The sequence below is a fragment of the Capra hircus genome, chromosome 3 (assembly GCF_001704415.2).
Source record: "Capra hircus breed San Clemente chromosome 3, ASM170441v1, whole genome shotgun sequence".
NCBI lineage: Eukaryota > Metazoa > Chordata > Mammalia > Artiodactyla > Bovidae > Capra > Capra hircus.
The window spans coordinates 86,240,132-86,261,950 of NC_030810.1; the positions used below are offsets into that span (position 1 = coordinate 86,240,132).

Here is a 21,819-nt window from a genome sequence, read left to right on the forward strand (position 1 = left end):
GATTCAGTCGCACTTTCGCCTTGACTCTAATAAAGAAGATCGAGTCGTGTGGAATTAAGGATCTCAGTGCAGAAAACGGGATCTGTAGCTCTGTCTCCGCCGTTCTGCGCCACCGTTAAACTGAAAGTATTTTTCGTCAAGTTGTGAAAGTGTGAGAAAGGCTGCCCCAGTATCTCCGTTTCCTGGCTAAAGTGGCCGAGGTGGCCCCACTTTATCTAAATACGGGAGGTAACGAGACCATCTTGATAGGTTAAAGAAAAATTCATACAAACCGTTAATTACCAAAATGTTTCCCGACAACGTGGAGCTTCAGCACATGAAATACGCAACTTGTTTTTGTTATAAGGTTCCTAATTTCATTTCAAAGTTCAGATGCAGCCTCATTATCCAGATTTCCATACGGAGTAAGAACGATCCGCGCAGCAAGCGCAGTCCCACAGGCTGCAGGCGTCGCCTCAGGACCCCAGCTGTCTGCGTTCTCTTACGTGGAAGCTTGAGAGACTTCTCCATTGCAGGTGGGCTGCTGCACACACACAACCAGAGCAGCTGCCACAGCGCGAAATAAAGTGCAAAACTGCAAGCCTTCACCTTTTCCGGCTCAGACGGTAAAGCGTCTGCCTACAATGCAAGAGACCCGGGTTCGATCCCTGGGTCGGGAGGATCCCCTGGAGAAGGAAATGGCACCCCACTTCAGTACTCTCGCCTGGAAAATCCCATGGACGGAGGAGCCTGGTAGGCTACAGTCCATAAGGTCGCAAAGAGTCGGACACGACTGAGCAACTTCAGTTTCTTTCACTTTACCTTTTCAAACACAACGACGGGAGCAGGTCAGATTAGCCCCAGTACTAAATGTGCAGGGGCACCCAGAAGATATTGTTTACTGTGGCCACGAAGGACGCCTTCTGGACAGCTTTCTTCTCACCCACACCTTTTCCTGCGAGCTCCACCCACGCAGGTTCCCCTAGCTCGGCAATCTCCTAGCCACGCCTGATTGCGTTTGGCGCTCGTCTCCCTTCCCTTGCGCCGGCGTACTACGGCGGCTGCCTGTCGCCGCGGCCCGGATCGGGAAGTGTCAAGTGGGAGCTGGGTTCCCCTGGTCTTCGCCGCTACCGCCACTGACCCCCCCGGACTCCCTATCCAGGACCGGGCCCAACCGCCATGACGAACGGTGAGAACCAATGCCCAGAGCAAAGGATGGGAGTCCAGTACACTAGGGAAAACGTGGCGGGCGGAGCCGGGATTGACGTGGCCGTTCTCCCCGCCCCCTCCTATCGGAGTCCTCCCTTTGGCCTCCCGGTGTCCCTAACTCCTGTTTCCTATACTACTCCGCGAGTTCCCCCGTCGCGTGCCCATCTAGAACCCCCAGTGCCTCTTGTTGCCCACACCCCGAGTCCTTGGTCCCTAGCCTGTGTTTTCCCTTCTCTCTTCTAAAAGTTCGTTTTGGCCCTTACAGGCCATTTCGCGAGGCCAGTCCTGGTGGAGCTATTGCTGTGAAGTGAAAGTCGCTCAGCCGTGTCCGATTCTTTGCAAACCCATGGAATATACAGTCCATGGAATTCTCCAGGCCAGAGTACTGGAGTGGGTAGCCTTTCCCTTCTCCAGGGGATCTTCCCAAGCCAGGGATTGAACCCAGGTCCCCCACATTGCAGGCAGAGTCTTTACTGTCTGAGCCACCAGGGAAGCCCGAGCTATTGATGTAGCACCAGGGAAATGAGAGAATCCTCCTCACAGCCCTCTGTTTTCTCATGCTTTCTGATAGTAGGCATCTTGGGAGGACCAAGAAATCATAGAGTGTTTTTAAGGCCCACATTTTTGGGGGGTGAACGTGAATCCTAAAAAAAAAAAAAAAAAAAAAGTTATTATTTTGTTAAAATGCCGGAAAGCTTTCTTTTGATTCTAAAGTCTTGTCTGGGCGATCCCATCTGGAGACCGTAGCGAAAGTTGCAAGGGTTGGTTACTGCCTCTTCTAAAGTTGTGGCAGTTGCCACCCTGTTTATCTGACCTAATTTTACAGGCCTCTTCGAACACGATTATATAGACACGATTTCCACATTCCAGCGAAGAACAGGAAACGAGGCCTTTGTGTTCTTTAGAGTCCATCTTACTGGAAAAAAGATGACAAGGCCTCTTAGACAGTATGATGAGAGGGGCATAGGAGAGTATTTCTCAAAAAGTACCTTTTCCATAAGCCTGATACTGAAGATTCAGTTCACCTCGTGACTTTTGGCTTTGCAAAAACTTACAGGAGGAGATGATTAGCAGGTAAAGGTATTGTTCATGCTAAAAACTTGGTATATGTATTAATTTACTGGACCGTTGCTGTGTGACATCTAGCTGTGAGATAGTTTTACTGGAGGGAGAGAGGGAGATAGAGTGGTCCAGAACTGGGAGGTGCTGGTTGTGTCAAATATTCTTTTGAAGTTTTCTGGTCAGTTAGAGGTCTAAGGTTACTAGACACAGTACAGGAAGGGTCATCACTTAGAGGAAAAAGTCATCTGAACTGAGAAATAAGGAAGCAATTGAACACATAGTAATTAATGAATAAATTTTAGTCACCCTTCCCCCTTTTGTGGTCTGATTTTTTTTTTTCCCCACTTAGGTGATTCATTGTGCTTACCAGACATAGGTCAGTTTACATATGTAAGAACTAGAAGTATGTGTTCAAAGCTTTTTTCTCACACTTGTTCCACCACCATGAAGCCTCAGTTTTTTTGTGTGTTTTTTTTTTGGCTTGTTTATTCTCAAGAATCTGTTACTCTGGCAGAAATTTGGTTTGTAAGTAGAGTATGATGCATGAAGTGTAAGATAAAATACAGGAAAATTGTAGTCATATGATTTCTAACTCTTGCAGTTTCCATTAAGCTTTCACTTTATCATATTCTCTACCCACAGATGAAGCTCTGAAAGACTTGGCTAAATATCTAGCTCTTCTTTATCACATGAGTGATTTATAGTAAGAGCACATTTCAATCTCTCAGCTCAGGCACCAAGGATTCTTATACTTCTCTCAACATGTTGCCCACACTGGCCATTCCTGGCAGGCTGATTCCACATTAACTGGCACACTCTTCTCAGAACTTGCAGTTCTTGAAAGGAGAGGGAAGAAGGCAGTGAGATCTTTGTAAGGGGCATGTCTCCATGATTTGAGGGGACAAAAAGGTAACCTTGTTAGTCCCAGGACCTTGGCTCCCTCTTGTCAGAGCTGGCACTGCAGCTGAGGTCACCACCGTGGTATTAGGTCACGTTGTGTTCTCCAGTGGCATTGCTTGTCCCAAGCTGGATTAGCACCCACAGCTTTCTTCTCTTTCTGTAACAGTGTACTCCTTGGATGGGATTCTGGTGTTTGGTTTGCTGTTTGTTTGCACCTGTGCCTACTTCAAGAAAGTACCTCGTCTCAAAACCTGGCTGCTCTCAGAAAAGAAGGGAGTTTGGGGTGTGTTTTACAAAGGTAAGATCATATCTGTTCAGGGAGAGGACGTTGCCATCTCTGGACAGTGAGGTGCTGCAAAGTGAAGGTGGGACAGGCTGGGATTGTATTTGGTTCAACTTTTACGTAATTGTTTGTTTTAGCTACAAAGTAATTTTAATATTCTCCATGGCATAAAAGTGTATAATTTAAACAATTTTAGACTAGACTGGAATTGTTGGGAGTAATATTTTCCCAGTAAAAAGTTTTGGTTTTTTTTTTTCCCCCGAATTTCTGGAAGAATATATTGGAGAATTTTTTTAAAGTATTGATTTTATTAACTCAGATGCTTTTTTACTTTTTATTTTGGGCAGCTTCATCTGGAATCTTATTTACCTGAATCTTTTTTCAAAATAGGGCAAAATTTAAACTAATGATATAGTCATATAAAACCTAGGACTTAAGGGTAGTACTTTTTTTTTTTTAAATATTTTTATTTACTTATTAATTTGCTGAGTCAAGTCCTGGTTGTGTCATGTGAGTTGCAGCTCAGAGACTCTCCAGTTCTATTAATTTGCTGAGTCAATTTTTAGTTATGTAATGAGAGTTGTGGCACACGGGCTCAGTAGTTTTGGTGCATGGGTTTAGTTGCCCCACAGCATGTGGGATTTTAATTCCTCCACCAGGGATCGAGCCCAAGTCCCCTGCATTGCAAGGCAGATTCTTAACCACTGGACCACCCAGGGAAGTCCAGAGTAGTATTTAAATACATTCCTGGATGGGTCGATTCATCTGTGACTAAAGATTTCAAAATATCACCTTGAAAGTGAGGACTTATATAAAGGGCAAGGTGTGATTCCTTTTCTCTTTTTATTATTTCCTTCTAGCTGCTGTCATTGGAACCAGGCTGCATGCTGCTGTGGCAATCGCCTGCGTTGTGATGGCCTTCTACGTCCTGTTTATAAAATGAATTCTGAAGCATCCATTTCATCATCCGCCAGCCAAGGGGACGAAGGTGAAGAGCCTATCGGGAGCCTGGGCCCAGCATAGGAAAGCTCAGCTAAAATCGTCGAAGTCCCCAGGATGACACCACAGCATCTGCCCCTACTTTCTGTGGGGAAAACTCCTCATGATCACAAACATTATTTATGCTTCAGGGGCCACAGAAAGCAAACTTCCTTTGACCTGCGTGTAAATCAGTCCTCAGCAGAGAGCATATAATGTCCAGATAAATTACTCCCCTCGGTGATACGATTCCTTACCTCCTGCTTAAAAACTGTTACCTATTTTGTTCTTCAGCCCGTCATCAGGATCTTTTCAAACTGAGGCTCATTAGGGGAGGATATAGGCTGTGTTCAAACTTCTTGGTAAGAGAGAGAATTTTTAAGAATTGACTTTTATTTTTACTGTTTTATTTGGATGTGATAAATTGCAGGAGGGCTGGGAGGGTGGGGTTGGGAGGCTGAGTGGGAAATAGTAGTTAAACAATGCCAAGACATTTTTTGGCTTTGGAAATTTATCTTTCATATACCCACCTGGGAATATAGGAGAGAGGCAAGATCCTCACTGCAAAAAGAAATGGTGAAAATAGCTCTGCTGTGTGCTGGTAGCTCAGGAGTTTTGCCAAAACAATCTGGGCCTACATAAGATTTGGAAATTATCTGTCTGTGGTGAGACCTGAAAGGAGTGATTTAGACAAGAAACAATGTTCCATTCAGCAATATTTCCAAAAGGAAACTTCACCCCTTCAAATGGTATATGGAAACTGTTGCTATTTTCCTAAAACTTTTAAAATTTTTTCTAAGTGACTGAGTGGTAAATACTGTTGCTCAGTTTTAAATGCCACCACCAAGGGAAAGAGAAACTATTGAAGAAATAATTATTTAATATATTTGCAGTTGGGGTAGAAGAAATAAATACATCTAGTATATTAATTCATATACTAGTAAAGTCATCTAGAATTTATTGTGATGTTAGATGGAAGTTTTTTCATGTTACCCAAGATACAAACATTTTTTGTTTAAATCTGGGTTATTATGGCAATTTTCAATTACTTGTGTTTTTTGGCTCATTTTAAATTTTGTTCATGTTGCGGTACTCTTTAGCTGTCTCTTGGAAATTATAAGAACATTAGAAATTTTAATGAGAAATTGATGGCACTCATATGCATGTTTGTACAGTTCATACAATCCATGAATAAAATGAGAGTGTCTTCTTAAGTAAAGGAAAACCCAGGTTTCCAATTGAGATTGACAGATGAACTTTTCCATGGAGTATGGGAACTCCTGAGCAAATAGTTTTAGATGACTCTTACATTTGAAGGGAAGACTTCTCCATTCCCTCCTTCTTATATCCACAAAAGGATTAACTGTTGCGTTTATGAAGCCTAGAATTTCTCTTAAAAAAAAAATTGGTCTAAAATTAAATTATTGTAAAGAGCAAGCATAGACATAGGTCTACCTGTTGAATCGCTCATTAAAGTAAAACTTGACTGTGGACAAGTTGGCTGTGGTTGATCCCTTTGTGGTAGTAAATTGTCTTTTGTCTTATTCCAAAAGAACAAAAGCTGCTAGGAAGTTTAGATTCTGAAACACTCAGTTTAGTGCTTTGAGGGTTCCTAGAAGTATAGAAAGTCATCAAGTAAACACTACATGTCTAATCATCTCAGTGTTGTGGCTGTTATCTCCAGAATTGGTCTACAGGGTAAATTTCAATGATTCCTATATTTTCATTGTCATTTCTGAGACTTTTTCACACGAGAAAGGAAAGCTAGTGGAACAGAAAGAAGAGTTACACCTTGTGGGTGTCAATTTGGAACCTGTTGGCCAGTAGGAATGTCACTCCCTGGAAATACAGGTTCAGCATGTTTTGCACTTGTTATTTTGTAGCTTTAATGACTTTTGTTTCCTAATAGGGCTAATAACTTAGAGCTTCTTCATATTTTAAACTAGTTCCATTTCACAGTTCAAATCAAATTTTACAGCTTCTTGGGTGGGTCATCTTGACCTAAACTCTTGAATTGTTATATTTTGAGATGTTTTCATACCAGAATATACCAAAAAGTGAAGGTAATTTACAGCAAGAAACAAATACACAGCTTGTTTCATTTCTTTATATAAGCAGATAAGCAGAAACTTGTTTTATTCATTACTTTGATTGATGTATCATAAATTTTTGACTGAAAATTGTAGGAAGTTGTTCCTCTAAGAGAGTCTTTTAGGGGTGGAAGAATGGGGATAGCAGTATTGCCTCAGATTCAAACGGGCGTCACCATAAATGTTGTATGCCAGGGTGGAATGAAGTCAGCTTTTTATAGTTGAAATAAAATTTTTTATTCATCATTGTCTGCAGAGTCCTTGAAAATAAAATCTTTCCCTACCGTTTTTGTCCATTTTTGTCACATGCATACTGAATTGTTGAACTTTGTTTAATACTCTCCTGGGTTCTGCCCATAGTATACCTGTTAGTTTGCATTAGTGAATACTATCAGTCCTGTTAACCCCATGTGATGGTCATTGAATGTGTGATGTATGTATGATATAGTTCAGAATCAATGAAGGTATAGCTTTCTCCTTTGAGGGCGTGTGTGTGTGTACATGCATATATATTTATGTGTTTATATATACATATGTGTGTATATTTGTATGTATACATGTGTGTATACACACGTGTGTGTGTATAAATATGACCTCAGGATCCCTGAGGTTATACACATGTGTGTATAATAATATATACACATATGTGTGTATATTTGCTCAGTCATGTCCAACTTTGTGACTCCATGGACTATAGCCTGCCAGCCTCCTCTGTCCGTGGAATTTTCCAGGCAAGAATACTGGAGCAGGTTGCCATTTCCTACTCCAGGGGATCTTTCCATCTCAGGGATTGAACCTGAGTCTCTTGCTTTGGATTGGCAGGCAGATTCTTTACTACTGCGCCACCTGGGAAGCCTATAAATATATATGTATATATATACTATATATATATGTTTATACCAGTTATATATTACACACACATATATATATAAGCAAATATATTAATACATTTTGAGTGATATTAAGTAATATAGATAACATCTCCCAATATATTTTACCTACTACCGCTATTAAAATACAAGTGTCAACTGCCATTACCAGTCATTAAATTTCTTCTGTGAAATGAGGTTTTCAGGTTACCCAGCCACATACCTAGAAATTTTTTGGGCTTCTGACACATACAGTGGATACTTTCCCCCTATTTGTTTATTCCAAGTGCATGATGGGACTGTCACAAATGATAACTTCACAAAATTCTGATTTGTCTTCTCCCTTCACATACATGTCACTGAAAAAGGAGAAAGAAGTAACTGAGACATTATACTCTGATGTGAAAGGAACTAATTGTAATTTACGTAATAATTCCTTTTTTTCACTGATGCTAGAGGATGAAACATTTTAGTGGGTATGAAAGTAAGTAAAAGCAAGTGAAGGGTAGCAGAGGGCTTTGTGTGGACAGGGATATGCCTTCCTTCCTTTACTCATTAGATATTCTAACCACATTCCTTGAACTTAAGTCATCTATTCTCACCCTTTTCTTTTGGTAAAATGATGTCTGCCTTCTCCTTTGGGAGGAGATCCTGGGAAAGCTGGTGTTGGAATGATCAGAACTCATTCACTTAGAGGGATCCTGAGGCTATATCATCTTATATCCAGAACTTGGATCAAAGATCAAAGAAAAACTATAGATACGGTTATAGATATGTCACACAAAGATTCAAAGGCAATCATAATTCAGCATTCTGGGAATTTGTCCTGCCTTAGCAGGGCTCAAAGGAGAAAAGGAAAGATACACCCATTTGAATGCAGAGTTCCAAAGGATAGCAAGGAGAGATAAGAAAGCCTTCCTCAGCAATCAATGAAATAGAGGAAAACAACAGAATGGGAAAGAACAGAGATCTCTTCAAGAATATTAGAGATACTAAGGGATTACAAATAGCTGTGAAAAGAAGAGAAGTGAAAGGCAAGGGAGAAAAGGAAAGATATAAGCATCCGAATGCAGTTTCAAAGAATAGCAAGGAGAGATAAGAAAGCCTTCCTCAGCGATCAATGCAAAAAAAAAAAATAGAGGAAAACAACAGAATGGGAAAGACTAGAGATCTCTTCAAGAAAATGAGAGATTCCAAGGGAGCATTTCATGCAAAATGGGCTTGATAAAGGACAGAAATGGTATGGACTTAACAGAAGCAGAAGATATTAAGAAGAGGTGGCTAGAATACACAGAAGAACTGTACAAAAAGGTCTTCATGACCCAGATAATGACGATGGTGTGATCACTCACCTAGAGCCAGACATCCTGGAGTGTGAAGTCAAGTGGGCCTTAGAAAGCATCACTACGAACAAAGCTAGTGGAGGTGATGGAATTCCAGTGGAGCTATTTCAAATCCTGAAAGATGATGCTGTGAAAGTGCTGCACTCAATATGCCAGCAAATTTGGAAAACTCAGCAGTGGCCACAGGACTGGAAAAGGCCAGTTTTCATTCCAATCCCCCAAAAAGGCAAAGTCAAAGAATGCTCAAACTACCGCACTATTGCACTCATCTCATATGCTATTAAAATAATGCTCAAAATTCTCCAAGCCAGGCTTCAGCAATACGTGAACCATGAACTTCCAGGTGTTCAAGCTGGTTTTAGAAAAGGCAGAGGAACCAGAGATCAAATTGCCAACATCTGTTGGATCATTGAAAAGGCAAGAGAGTTCCGGAAAAACATCTATGCTTTATTGACTATGCCAAAGCCTTTGACTGTGTGGATCACAACAAACTGTGAAAAATTCTGAAAGAGATCCACACACACTGCTGTCTCCTGAGAAATCTGTAGGCAGGTCAAGAAGCAACAGTTAGAACTGGTCATGGAAGAACAGACTGGTTCCAAATCGGGGAAGGAGTACTGTTAAGGCTGTATATTGTCACGGTGCTTATTTAACTTATATGCAGAGTACATCATGAGAAATGCTGGACTAGATGAAGCACATCCTGGAATCAAGATTACCGGGAGAAATACCAATAACCTCAGACATGCAGATGACACCACTCTTATGGCAGAAAGTGAAGAGGAACTAAAAAGCCTCTTGATGAAAGTGAAAGAGGAGAGTGAAAAAGTTGGCTTAAAACAACATTCAGAAAACGAAGATCATTGCATCTAGGTCCATCACTTCATGGGAAACAGATGGGGAAACAGTGGAAACAGTGGTGGACTATTTTGGGGGGACTCCAAAATCACTGTAGATGGTGATTGCAGCCATGAAATTAAAAGATGCTTGCTCCTTGGAAGAAAAATTATGACCAACCTAGACAGCATATTAAAAAGCAGAAAAAAAAAAAGGCAGAGACATTACTTTGCCAACAAAGGTCTGTCTAGTCAAAGCTATGGCTTTTCCAGTCATGTATGGATGTGAGAGGTGGACAATAAAGAAAGCTGAGCACCAAAGAATTGATGCTTTTGAACTATGGCTCTTGAGAGTCCCTTGGACAGCAAGGAGATCCAACCAGTCAATCCTAAAGGAAATCAATCCTGAATATTCATTGGAAGGACTGATGCTGAAGCTGAAACTCCAGTATTTTGGCCACCTGATCCGAAGAACTGACTCATTTGAAAAAACCCTGATGCTGGGAAAGATTGAAGACTAGAGGAGAAGGGGACAACAGAGGACGAGATAGTTGTATGGCATCACCGACTCAATGGACATGAGTTTGAGTAAGCTCCGGGAGTTGGTGATGGACAGGGAAGTCCGGCGTGCTGCAGTCCATGGGGTTGGACACGACTGAGCGACTGAACTGAACTGAACCAGGGCCCTTGGTTCCCCTCCGAACCACGTGAGGGCAGCAAAGTGCACACTCGGAGAGGGCCGGTGCTTGGTGGTTCCTCCCAGAAGTCTCAGGGGCCGGGGGCTATAAAGGTGGGTGCGAACTTCCGCTCCTTCACCGGAGGGAGAGCGGGCTGGAAGTGAGGGTGCAGTGAATTGCTGTGTGGTGTTGTGTGGGGTGGGGTGGGGGGGTGCGCGTGTAGGCCGAATGTGTGAGTGGATGCGTGAATGTCTGAGTGGGTGCGTGAATGTCAGAGTGCGTGCGCCCGCCCCTGCACCCCTCCCCCGGCCTACACGTTGATCTTATTTGATCGGGTTGGGACTCCAGCCCCGCCGGGCCGACCCGAAATGAAAAGCTTCCCTCCTGCGAAGCCCTTCCTCGGGGCGCTGTGCAGCGAGGCCCCTTGGGCGGTGGCAACGCCGTGGCCCCGGAGGTTCCGGAGCCGGTCCTGTGGGGCCCGGCGCTCAGAAGTGATGAATTGATCAGATAGACGAGGCTGGGCTTGTCCCGCGCCACTGATTATCGAGGCGATTCTGATCTGAGCCCGGCCCCAGGGCACGCCCGCCCGTGGCGTTGGGGATAACGTGTCAACAGTTGATAGCGGGCTGGGGTCTTTGGCGGGCCGTCGAACTAGCCGTCGCCCCGCCCGCAGGCGCCGAAGCTGAAAGGGGACAGAGACCTTGTTCTCTGCTGCAGTTTTACTTTTCTGGGTGCCTTTTTTCTTCTTCTTCTTTAAGCCCGCCTTGTCATCATGACTCGTGTGTGATACCAACACTGGTGCCCTCTGTCTAAAGACACTATACAGCGCCTGCCCGTGAAGGCATGTAGATGTATACGCATGTCTGAAGTGAAGTGAAGTCGCTCAGTCGTGTCCGACTCTTTGCTATCCCATGGAATATAGTCTACCAGCTTCTCTGTTCATGGGATTTTCCAGGCAAGCGTACTGGAATGGGTTGCCATTTCCTTCTCCAGGGGATATTCCTGACCCAGGGATCGAACCCAGGTCTCCTGCATTGCAGGCAGACGCTTTACCTTCTGAGCCTGTGTATATAAGGGCTTCCCAAGTGGCTCAGTGGTAGAGAATTCGTCTGCAGTGCCAGAGCCTCTGATTCGATCCCTGGGTTGGGAAGATCCCCTGGACAAGGAAATGGCAACCCACCCCAGTATTTTTCCCTGAAGAATCCCATGGACAGAGGTGCCTGGTGGGCTACAGTACATGGGGTGGGAAAGAGTAGGACATAATTTAGTGACTAAACAACAATATGTGTGTATATATCCATAAGAGAACTTGGAAAGCTTGTAAGAATTAAGATTCCAGGGACCCACACCAGACTTACTGAATTATAATTATCAGAGAGGTCTAGAAATCAGGATTATTTAAAGCCTCCATGCATGGATCACAGTAATAAATTTTTTGATGTTCAATATCAACTTGCATGAGGTGATTATCCAGAGAGTCACCCCTCTCTGCTACTTTCAGCCCTTCTAAATAATGAGAACTGAAAATATTGCCACTTAGCAGTAAACACTATGAATAAACTGGAGTAACTCTGTAGAAGAGGGACTGTTAGTTTGGTGGAATTTAAGGACCCTGCATTTGAGTACCAAATGGAAGCCTTTCATGTCTGATTTATTCAACAGTGCATATGCTGTCCAAGTTTAGAAATGGGAACTTAATTGTACAGTATTCTAAAGGGTCTGTCATTTCTTGCTCATTCTGACAGCAGGTTCCTCTGAGTGGCTTGTAATTTTAGAAACCACATTAATGCATTAGTTTTTAGGTACATTCAGACCCTAGGATCAGATTGTTAAGCTCTGTTTCTAAGAATCAGGGGCTATAAATCTAGGCAACGAAAAAAGAATTGACTCCCAGGCAAGGAGACAGCAGAGTTAAGAGAATGAACAATGGAAAGGAAGAAGGACCAGGGAGACTGAGCTCTCATGGAGAAGGAGAGCCCAGAAAATGACTAAATCCAGAAGGTCTTAAATCTGTTAAGTGTGACCTCTGCATACATATTAATGCTACAAAGTGCTACTAAAGTTAGTGTCTCTACCTTCATTGAGAGAATGGATAATGCCCATTCTTGTCTCCCTAACAATTAGCTCAGCACCTGCCATAAAAAGTTTTCAAGAAAGGCTGAATGGCTATATATCTGTATGGTTGGAATGACTCCAGTTTACAAAATGTGAATACCTGTCTCCTGCCAAAAGCAGTGCTGGTCTGTCCTAAATCCTTATCTTTTCAGCAGGATGACTCCAAATTGCAAATATTGCCCAATAGGATTAGTTTCTAGAAGTTGAGAAACTTCCATATTTTAAGAGTAGTCAAGTGGCAACTTGTAGTCCGCAGGTAACAGATACTCCAGGCTTCAACTTACACAAATCTATTTAATGGAGGTGGTCGGCGGGATGTTCCACAATGATCAGTCCAGGGGCCTGTCAACACTTAGGTGGAGAAGAAGCCACCATCATTCTTTCGGGAGTACCCTCCATTGGTGGCTGCAGTGTGAGGGGACACTGTGGAGAAAAGAAGGAGGAATGGGCTGTGGATTTAAGATCTGTTGCCTCTTCTGGGAATTTGTCACCCATACTTTCATGGGGACCGTGGAGAAGGTTCTAACAGCTGGGGAAGCACAGAAGACTGATGGGAGGTAGCTATAGGTCTTTTCCCAGGTTTCTGGCCTTTGCTGAAAATTCTTGTCCATTAGACCTAAGGCTAAGGCAGAGGCTCTGAAACTGAATTCATTTCCTGGCCCTATAGTCAGTATGTCCCCTGGATTAGTCTGATATGTGCCAGATTCAGTTATCCCTCATGTTCCTTAATAGCCAGCCACCTCAACTCCCTGATTCCTGTGTCCATTGAGAAAAACTTGCACCACCCATCTGCCTCCCATTCCTCAGTCTTCTAACCCTTACCTATGGATCCCTGTATGCTGTGAATAGACTCCTTCTTAGGGTTGATCCAGTGTCTGATGTTAGCTCTGGAAGTGATGGGGGATGGTTGGGGAGGGGGCAAAAATTCTCCAGGGAATTGGGTCTTGATTCTGGAAGATGATGTGGGAAGAATAGGGGAGAATGAAATCAATCAAGAGAAGAAGGGAAGGAGGGAAGGAGTTGCATGCAACCTCAAAAATATAGCAACCAAAGGCCCTTTCTAGCCTCTCGAATTAACCAAATGTTTTGTTATACAGATGAGCATAATTTTGGAAGATCTTCATTTTAGAAAAAAGAAACCCACAGAAATTGTATTACAGAAGTAAAAAAATGCAAAAATCTATACAAATAGGAACCTATCGATTATTTCCCTGGTGACAGTTTACCTTACTTAATTGGATGGCATTGTTCTTAGGGAGAGGCTCTGCCTCCACCACTTACCCGTGGGTATCCTGGATGGTCTCCTGGTGTGTGAGTATCTCACTCTTGTTCTTGAATGTCCCTGTGTGGTGGTTGTACAAGGCCGCTAAGCGGAAATCCAGGTCATCCTTTGGTATCTACAGAGGAAGCCAACCTCCTCAGGGTTAACTTGCCACTGTGCACCCATTCTAGTTGGGTTCTATTGGGTTCTACTCTTCTCCCAAAGCACAGTGAACCCTTTTGGGGCCTGAGACCCACCAGCTCTTTACACACCAAATTACTGTACATGCTGACCTCTTAAATCTTGTCCATACAGAATTGTCTCGTGCTTAAGTCTAAGGAGTGGGAAGCTCTCCTGGAGACATGGGAACCTCTTGAGCTTAATGGGCCTTACCTTATTCATGGTTATAATGAGAAGTCTAGTGAGAAAATGATTTCCTCCAAATAATTAACTGCAGCAAAACTCAAGCCTTTTGCCTTCCCAGAGGCCTGATAAGTTGGTATTTGGTTTTAGATTTGATAGGATCTTGGATTGGGGGCAAGATAAAGCTGCTAAAGCAGTCAGGGACAAACTGCCTTTCAAAAAGAATAGTCATTAGTCCTAAGTGGATATAATGAGAAATATCATTTCAATGCTAGGTACCTCTGAATGAAAAAAACAAACATCCCGTTTCATGGAGGTAATTGTGGGAGTTGAGCTGAGTCGACACCAGGGTTCCTGTTGCTGAGCAAGGTGAGTTGGGTTCTTATATGGCAGTTTCTGCAAAAGAAACCACACCCACACCTGGTTACCAAAAGCCTTGCTGATGTGGTAGCATCAGTGACATCCATCCCCTCCTGCCATTCCATTTTAATTGAATCAAGACATCTAAACGAGAAGGATGATATGGGGCAAGCCTCCCAGCCTTTTGACCCCCCTAAGTTTTCTCTTAGAACTGATAGAAATGGGCTGGGAAGACAGGGAATGGGGTGAAGTGGGACATGAAGTGAAGGATGGGGAGCAGACAGGCAAGAGGAGCTCAGGTTCAGAAGTGCTGAGTTTGAAGAAGAGGTAAGATATTCTAACACAATATGCAGTTGTTGGAGTAACAGCTGAAGCCTCCCAAAAAGAATCTGACTAAAAAGGAAGAGGTGGTTCATGAGGACTGCACAATATTATAATGGGGTTGGCTGGGGGCAGTCAGAGACAAGAGAATCGGGAGAGGAGAATCAGGAGAGAACAGTGTCTAGACAGGTGAGAAAAAATTTTCAGTAAGCAAGGAAGGGTCATTGTTTCTGTGGGAATGTCAAAAAATTCATTGAATGTTCGGTTCTCTCATTAAAACCCCACAAGTATGAATATGAAAAGCACATAGCTGATTTCTTCATTACATGTAAAATGCCATGTTGCTCACCACTGTGTCCCCAGTACCCAGCACAGTGACCTAAAACATGGTGTTCTAAAATGAGATGCTAATTGAATCAATGACTGAATTCCAGTGAGGACAACTACAACCTAGTAGAACTCTCATTCATCCTATCTGATGTTGGAACCTTCTTCATCCCCGGTATATGACACAGTGCTGTGTGACTCAGCTCAATCAGGCATTAATTGAATGGTATGGACCAGGCACTATGTTATCACCAAGAAAGATGAAAAGGAGATGGGAATATTACATATGATGCAAGCACAGGTAGCTCTTCCAGTCCTCCAAGGCTGCATAAGCCTCATCCTCTCTATAAGCAGAAGAATGGGATGGTCTTTCACTGAGAAAATCAGGCCTGTCAAGCATGAGCTGCCATCCTCACTATCCATTTTCCTTTCATTTCAGAGAAAGGGAAGTCCCTTTTATTCAAGAATAACTCTTCCTGATGAGATGGATGAAACTGGAGCTGATTATACAGAGTGAAGTAAGCCAGAAAGAAAAACACCAATACAGTATACTAACACATATATATGGAATTTAGAAAGATGGCAATGATGACCCTGTATGCAAGACAGCAAAAAAGACACAGATGTGTATAGGGGACTTTTGGACTCAGAGGGAGAGGGAGAGGGTGGGATGATTTGGGAGAATGGCATTGAAACATGTATACTATCATGTAAGAATCAAATCACCAGTCTATGTCCGACGCAGGATACAGCATGCTTGGGGCTGGTGCATGGGGATGACCCAGAGGGATGTTGTGGGGAGGGAGGTGGGAGAGGGGTTCATGTTTGGGATCGCATGTACACCCATGGTGTACAAGACAGATGCATAAAGCATGACCTGGTGTTTGATACCTCTTTCCCACTCTATATACCTCACGTCTCTTCATAGAAGAGTTTCCCAAACAGGGCAAAGCGTTGCTTGGTGGAATCTGGGCCTGTGCAAGCCCCGCCATACCAATCATTGCTTAGGTCCGCAAGTGCCCCTTGTTCCTCTGGACTAGAGCGCCACTTCCCTCTGCTCAAAAGCACCTGTGAAAGGTGGGGAGACCTGAATATGGGATCATGGAGGTAGGCAGAAAACAGACCTCTCCCGTACCTGACTCAGTGTCCTCACCAGGGTTAAGTTACCACTTCCAGTCAGGCCGACAGAAGAGTGAGGTCGACCTTACTGGGTACCTGCGTAAGAAACCTCAGTACCTTGGAAGCCCGCGATTTTCCCAAGTAGGAATCATCTTTATCCAACGCAGGGTTCTGGAAAGGGTCTCGGGTGAGAGGCATGATAAAACACCGAGCGAGGCGCTTTTAAGAGGGATGAAAGACCCGCGCAGCCGCACACAACCTAGCACGCGGAGGAGCCCGGGTCCCAATTGTTTGGAACGCCCAATTTCAGTTGCCAGGCAACTGCTCGGCCTTCTGTGACTAAGGCGTATTCCCTCCGAGAAGGGCGCCACCTGGCGGTCTAACGCGGGAGGCCCCTCGGGAAGAAGCTACTGGGAACACAGAGGAGAAAGAGCCGCCGAGTGTACTCGGGAGCCCTGGATTTGCACTCGCGAGCTGTCGGTGAAAAACGCTAGCCTCTCATCTTACAGATCTTCTGCAAAAGACTTCAGTTTAGGAAATAATTCATAAAAGATAGCCACCCCTGAAATGTCCTTCTCCTTGGAATCTTACGAAAGGATTTCTCAGAGCGATGACAGAAGAGTCCAGGTGTGTTTGGAAAATTGCCCAGCTAAGGCAAACTCTCCTTGCTTAAACTCGGCTTGACTATGTGAGTCCCAGGGTTTCGCATAGGCCTGGTTGTAAATTCACAAATGGGTTTGGTGTGATGGAAATAAGACCTCCAGAAGCAGCTGTTACAGTAGGTAACACCTACCCGGGCCAGTCTTCCAGGCTATAATCCCTGGAGGAGAGACATCATAGCGGTCATTTTCCTGTTGCTTTTAACAAGATGCTTAATAAGTATATGCAGAACGCCACGTCTGCAAAATTAGTGATGCTCGTAGGTATCCGATGGCCCGAAATAATGAATTTGGTAGTGATGGCTTGGAGGTTGTTTCCACCGCGTTCTTTGCACGAGCCTTGTGCGCGCCTGCTGGGCCGGTTGCGGACTCTGGGCGCGTGCATTTTTGCGCCGCGCACGCTAGCGGCGGCGGCTGCCATGGCGACCGGCAGGTGAGCGGCAGAGGAGCTCGTGGTCCCTGCCCCACCCGCGCGAAGGGAAAGAGGAGGCGGTTGCCAAGGCGACGTGGGTAGGAGGAGGATAAGAGAAAGGAGGGAGGAGGAAGGATGGGCGGCCTTGGCGTAGCCGCAGGGAGGTGACTGAAGCGAGCCCAGCCCCTTACATCCTGCCCCCTGTGAATCTCCCTCCCCTTTTTTTCCGCCTTCTGCCAGCAGTAGCTGCAGCCGCAGCACCTGAGCCGCTGCTGTCGCTCGCTCGGAACAACACTATGGCTGAGCCTGGCCACAGCCTCCATCCCTCTGCCAGAGGCAGGGGAAGAACTGAGCCGCGCACACTCCGGCTTCTGCGGCTGCTACTCTGGGTTGGGACCGCCTTCCAGGTGACTCAGGGAGCGGGACCGGAGCTTCACTCCTGCAAAGAGGTACTGTCCTCCCCGACCCGTCCCCACTTAGGTCAAAAAAATCTTGGATCCCGGCGGAGATCTTGGCGACTTAGACACAGACAGTTTCAGAGGGCACGGAGTTTAGGTTCTTTGGGGATAGGGGGAAAAAGGAAGAGGAGCAGACTGGCGTCATGGAGGGGCCACCCCGTTGGAGGACTCACAGAATAGATCACCCTCACAGCTTGGACTGCTGAGCTCAGGAAAGGTCCCAGCTCCAAGGAGCTCAGGAGGGACTCGAGTCCCTGGGCTTGGACCGAGGGAAGAAGACAGGAGTTGTTTCCCAGCTGAAATGAAATTACCTTAAAAGTGGTTGAAAACAAAAGATTATGTACAGAGGGGCAAAATAGAAAGTGGGAAAGGGGAGAAGTGGGGTAAGAAAGGAGTTTGGAAGGCTAGAGGAAAGTAATGGTTGGAAGTGGGAATATCTGTGATCGTATCATGGCTTCAGGGAAGGCAGGTAAATGTGGGAGGTCTGCGAGAGGGACCCTTGGGTAGTCAACATCTGGTTGCCTTGTGGGCTGCTGAGTCTGGATCCTGTTTATAGCTTGCCTCCCCCAGTACGCTTTTTTCAGTGTACCTAACAGAGCATGACCCACCTTTGGTCAGACTGTTGAGTTCCTTAATATCTTGCTTCCTGCCAATCTCTGCTTTCCTTCTCTGGACTTATGCTAACATATGTCGCAAGTCTTTTTCAAGTGTTTCTAAAATGTTGCCAACATAATTCAGAGAAAAAGTAGTGAATGTCTCCCAACCAAAAATGCCTTTGAACATTCTTTTGGAGGGATACAAAAAGCTATGGAGGGGTAATGAAACTCAGTAGTTTCTATAGTATTGAAATAACAGTAATTTGTTGTGTTTCGAGTAACTTTTTTTAACCATATGGCAGAGGCAGCAACAACATATTTACAAGAACTACATGAAGGGCATGGGGGGAGGCAAAATAAAAATTACTGTTAACTATATGAAATGTGAAAAACTTCATAATACATTAAGAGTCTAGCCCTGTTTAATTAATTTGAGGTGTCATACTTGGCTAAGATTTTGAAAGGTTGAAATATTTATAAGTTGCCAGTATTAACTACTGATTAGCAACAACAACCCCATCCCATATGGAAATGTATTATTATGAAGGTATTCTAACCATTTAGCTTCCAGCGTAGCTCAGTGGTAAAGAATCTGCCTGCCAAGCAGGAGACACAGGTTCAGTCCCCGGGTCAGGGAGATCCCCTGGAGAAAGAAATGGCAACCCACTCCAGTATTCTTGCCTGGGAAAGCCTATGGACAGAGGCATCTGGTGGGCTACAGTCCATGGGGTTGCAAAGAGTTGGACACAACTTAGTGACTAAACAACAACATTCTGACCATTAGACTATCTCCAACACAACAGATCATGAAGAAATGAGAGGGTGGGAAAAGAGATTTTTTTGTGTGAATAAATATACTTGACTTTACTCATGAATGTGAATGAGTGACTCTAGTCACTCCAAAACTTACCAGTGGAAATTTTGGTAACTTGTGTCAGTCCCGGCAATGTCCTGTCCTGGATCATCCATATTTCACTCAGCCGCTTCATGACCTGTTTTAAAGACGGCTGGGAACAGGATGATTTTGTCAGTGAATGTGGCTTACTGGCCTTGGTGATCTGTGGTCTAACCAATCAAGATAACCAGTTCCACCAACAAAGTCACTTGCCTAAGAATCCAACATTGGAGTCCCCTGAGTGGAAGGTAAGAATCTTACAGTTCAACTACCACTTCCTGTTGAGATCTTTGGAAAATATGAGACATTTAAGAAATTAAACACATTGTATCATCTTGCTTCCTAGGGAGGGAAGAATACAGATATTTGAGAGCTCTAACTTGTGTCCAACTTTTGCCTTTAGTCCTTTTAAAATGATTGACATTTGCCGAAGCAAAAGGCCTTGCCAAGAGCATAAACTGAGGGCAGTGGAAAGCTACGGAGCTCAACATACTCAACAGGCAGGTTCCAGTTCCTGCCTGTTACTTACGACCCAGTTTTTAGATCTGTAGAATGGGTATTTCAGTAACGCCCAACTCAAAAAAGATTGCTATGAGGACTGAAAGAGAAAATAGAGTTAAAACACAAATTCAAGTTACCTAACCCCCTTTCCCATTCAGCTTCTTTACCATTAGATCCACACCCCATGCCGGAGTGAAAGTGGCTTAGGAGTCCTGTTCATTGGCCACAGGCGTCAGCAAGTCTTGTTTACACTCTTCTTGAGCAAACAGTGGCTGCTGAACACCCTCGACTCCAAAACCATAAGGAAGAGAATAAACCCATTATTATAATATTCTTTGTTTGACAGTATGAACTGACCCAACAAGTTTTGGGGGCTTCCAATCCTAAATGGTGAAAAACCAATTCAGGGTAGACCAAGTCTTCCCTGTTCTTAATCTTCGTGTGAATTTATTGTGAGTCAAGTACTCTTACCAGCCAAGGCCAAGTCCAATGACAACAATGCTGTTTCTGAAATTCGAGGCATCCATCTGGACTGAATCAGGGAATAAAGAGGTTGAGGGTAAAGCCTCAACTGAGGCGGTAGAGAGCTGGGAGTTCTAGATTGCTATACATGTGCTGGGGCTTGGTGTTCCTTTCACAATTTTAAAATAATCAGGGTCACCAGTGGAACTAAACATCCTGGGTGCTGTTTGTCCTCATGAATCATTTTTCAGCCCTGTGCTAGCCTGGTCTCAGTGCTGAGAGCCAAAAGAGCATTTCCTATAGCACAGTGAATCTAAATCAAATGAGAAAGGAGGAGAAAGCTGCCTTTCCCAGATCGGTCTTGTCCTGAGTCTTCAGTGCTAATTGCCCCCAAAGGGATTTCCCATTCTGTGTTGAAGAGCCCATAGGGCTTCGGAATCTGGCAGGCGCAGATTGAAATAAACTTTGGTAAATGGATGGTGATGAGTCTGCCACTTAGTGAGGATGCTACTTCAAGCAAGTTAATTAACTTCTGACAGCTTCAGATTCCTGATCTCTAAAATCAAGACGGTAGCAGGTATCTCACAAGGCTGTTGTGAGGATTAAATAGGACAACACATATAAAATGCCTAGTGTATACCCTTGACGTGTCATAGGTACTTCAGAAATATTGGCTGGCAAGAAAGGTAAGCCCACAAGCAATGGCATATAAATGATGACATGGGGTCAACGTGTGGTGAGCAATGCAGGAGTGGCAATCTAGAGTTTTACAGGAAAAGAAAAAAAGCATATTTGAACAGCTGGCACTTGACCTGCTTCTGAAATAATCAGTAGAACTTCAGCGGGCAGAGATGGAGAAAGAGAGGGAGAGAGTGCTTTTTAGATAGAAGAGTCAGAGGAAAAGATCCTGAGGATTGCAAGTAAACCACGTGGCTGAAAGGTGGAGTAGGTACGGGGTACGATAGAAATCAAAGCTGGAAACTGGGAAACTAAGTGAAGAATTGATTTCTAGCAGAGATAGTGGATTAGCTTGAGTATAAACCAAATGAGGTTGGGGCTTCCCTGGTGGTCCAGTGGTTAAGACTTCACCTTCCATTGCAGGGGTGTGGATTTGATCCCTGATCAGGGAGCTAAGATCCCACTTGCCTTGTGGCTAAAAAGCCAAAACATAAAACAGAAGCACTATTGTAACAAGTTCAATAAAGACTTTTTAAAATGGTCCATAAATCTTAAAAAAAAATAAATTAAATAAAGTAAGATTGAGGTAAGCCAAAAACGTGAGAGCAGAGAGATATGAGCAAGGAGACTAATTCAAAAACTCTTGCAAAGGTCAAGGAGGAGCTAACAAAGGAACTGAACTAGGATGGGGGCAGTGGAATAAATAGAAAGACATAGATGTTCATTGTAGTACTATTTACAGTAGTCAAGACATGGAAGCATCTTAATGTCCATCAACAGAGGAATGGGTAAAGAAGATGCAGTATATACGTGCAATGAAATATTACTCACCCATCAAAAAGAATGGAATAATACCATTTTCAGCAACTTGGATGGACCTAGAGGTTGTCGTGCTGAGTGGAGTAAGTTAGAGATGCAGAAACATCCTATGAGATCCCTTACAGGCAGAATATAAAGAGATATGATACAAATGAACTTACTCACAAAACAGAAACAGACTCATAGACTCAGAGAACAGACGTATGGTTGAGGGCGAGGAAGGACGGGGAGAAGGGATAGCTAGGGA

General features: G+C 44.0%; 3 protein-coding genes across 4 annotated transcripts in view; 2 read left to right on the plus strand and 1 right to left on the minus strand.

Annotated features, from left to right (window-relative positions):
- Positions 1,013-6,789, plus strand: TMEM167B (transmembrane protein 167B). Its single transcript, XM_018045850.1, has 3 exons — positions 1,013-1,168; positions 3,317-3,448; positions 4,294-6,789. Exons 1-3 carry the CDS (start codon positions 1,159-1,161, stop codon positions 4,374-4,376), a joined length of 225 nt encoding a protein of 74 aa, XP_017901339.1. The 5' UTR covers positions 1,013-1,158; the 3' UTR covers positions 4,377-6,789.
- Positions 12,616-16,415, minus strand: C3H1orf194 (chromosome 3 C1orf194 homolog). Of its 2 annotated transcripts, XM_005677963.2 has the most exons (5): positions 16,210-16,415; positions 14,245-14,361; positions 13,623-13,738; positions 13,164-13,291; positions 12,616-12,764 (listed from the first exon to the last, which is right to left on the minus strand). In XM_005677963.2, the coding sequence occupies exons 1-5, from the start codon at positions 16,288-16,290 to the stop codon at positions 12,694-12,696; spliced, it is 513 nt and encodes a 170-aa protein (XP_005678020.1). In that variant the 5' UTR covers positions 16,291-16,415; the 3' UTR covers positions 12,616-12,693. The 2 variants fall into 2 exon arrangements, with proteins under 2 accessions (XP_005678020.1, XP_013818024.1); XM_013962570.2 differs by lacking the exon at positions 13,164-13,291 and having other exon boundaries at positions 12,641-12,764; positions 16,210-16,365.
- Positions 17,375-21,819, plus strand: part of KIAA1324 (KIAA1324 ortholog) — an 80,321-nt gene continuing 75,876 nt past the window's right edge. Inside the window, exon 1 of the mRNA XM_005677961.3 lies at positions 17,375-17,612. Within this exon, the coding sequence (XP_005678018.2) occupies positions 17,460-17,612 (153 nt within the window). The 5' untranslated portion in view covers positions 17,375-17,459. The remainder of the gene's footprint in view (positions 17,613-21,819) is intronic.

What these genes read in the sequence shown, in the direction of transcription:
- C3H1orf194 (XM_005677963.2), bottom strand. Translation starts at nt 16,290, where the DNA reads ATGCCTCTCACCCGAGACCCTTTCCAGAACCCTGCGTTGGATAAAGAT. An exon ending in TTTGTTTTTTTCATTCAGAG is followed by an intron (nt 13,739 to 14,244) that starts GTACCTAGCATT and finishes CTTCCTCTGTAG; the next exon opens with ATACCAAAGGATGACCTGGA. An exon ending in CAGCATACAGGGATCCATAG is followed by an intron (nt 12,765 to 13,163) that starts GTAAGGGTTAGA and finishes TTTTCTCCACAG; the next exon opens with TGTCCCCTCACACTGCAGCC.
- TMEM167B (XM_018045850.1), top strand. An exon ending in TTGGGGTGTGTTTTACAAAG is followed by an intron (nt 3,449 to 4,293) that starts GTAAGATCATAT and finishes ATTTCCTTCTAG; the next exon opens with CTGCTGTCATTGGAACCAGG.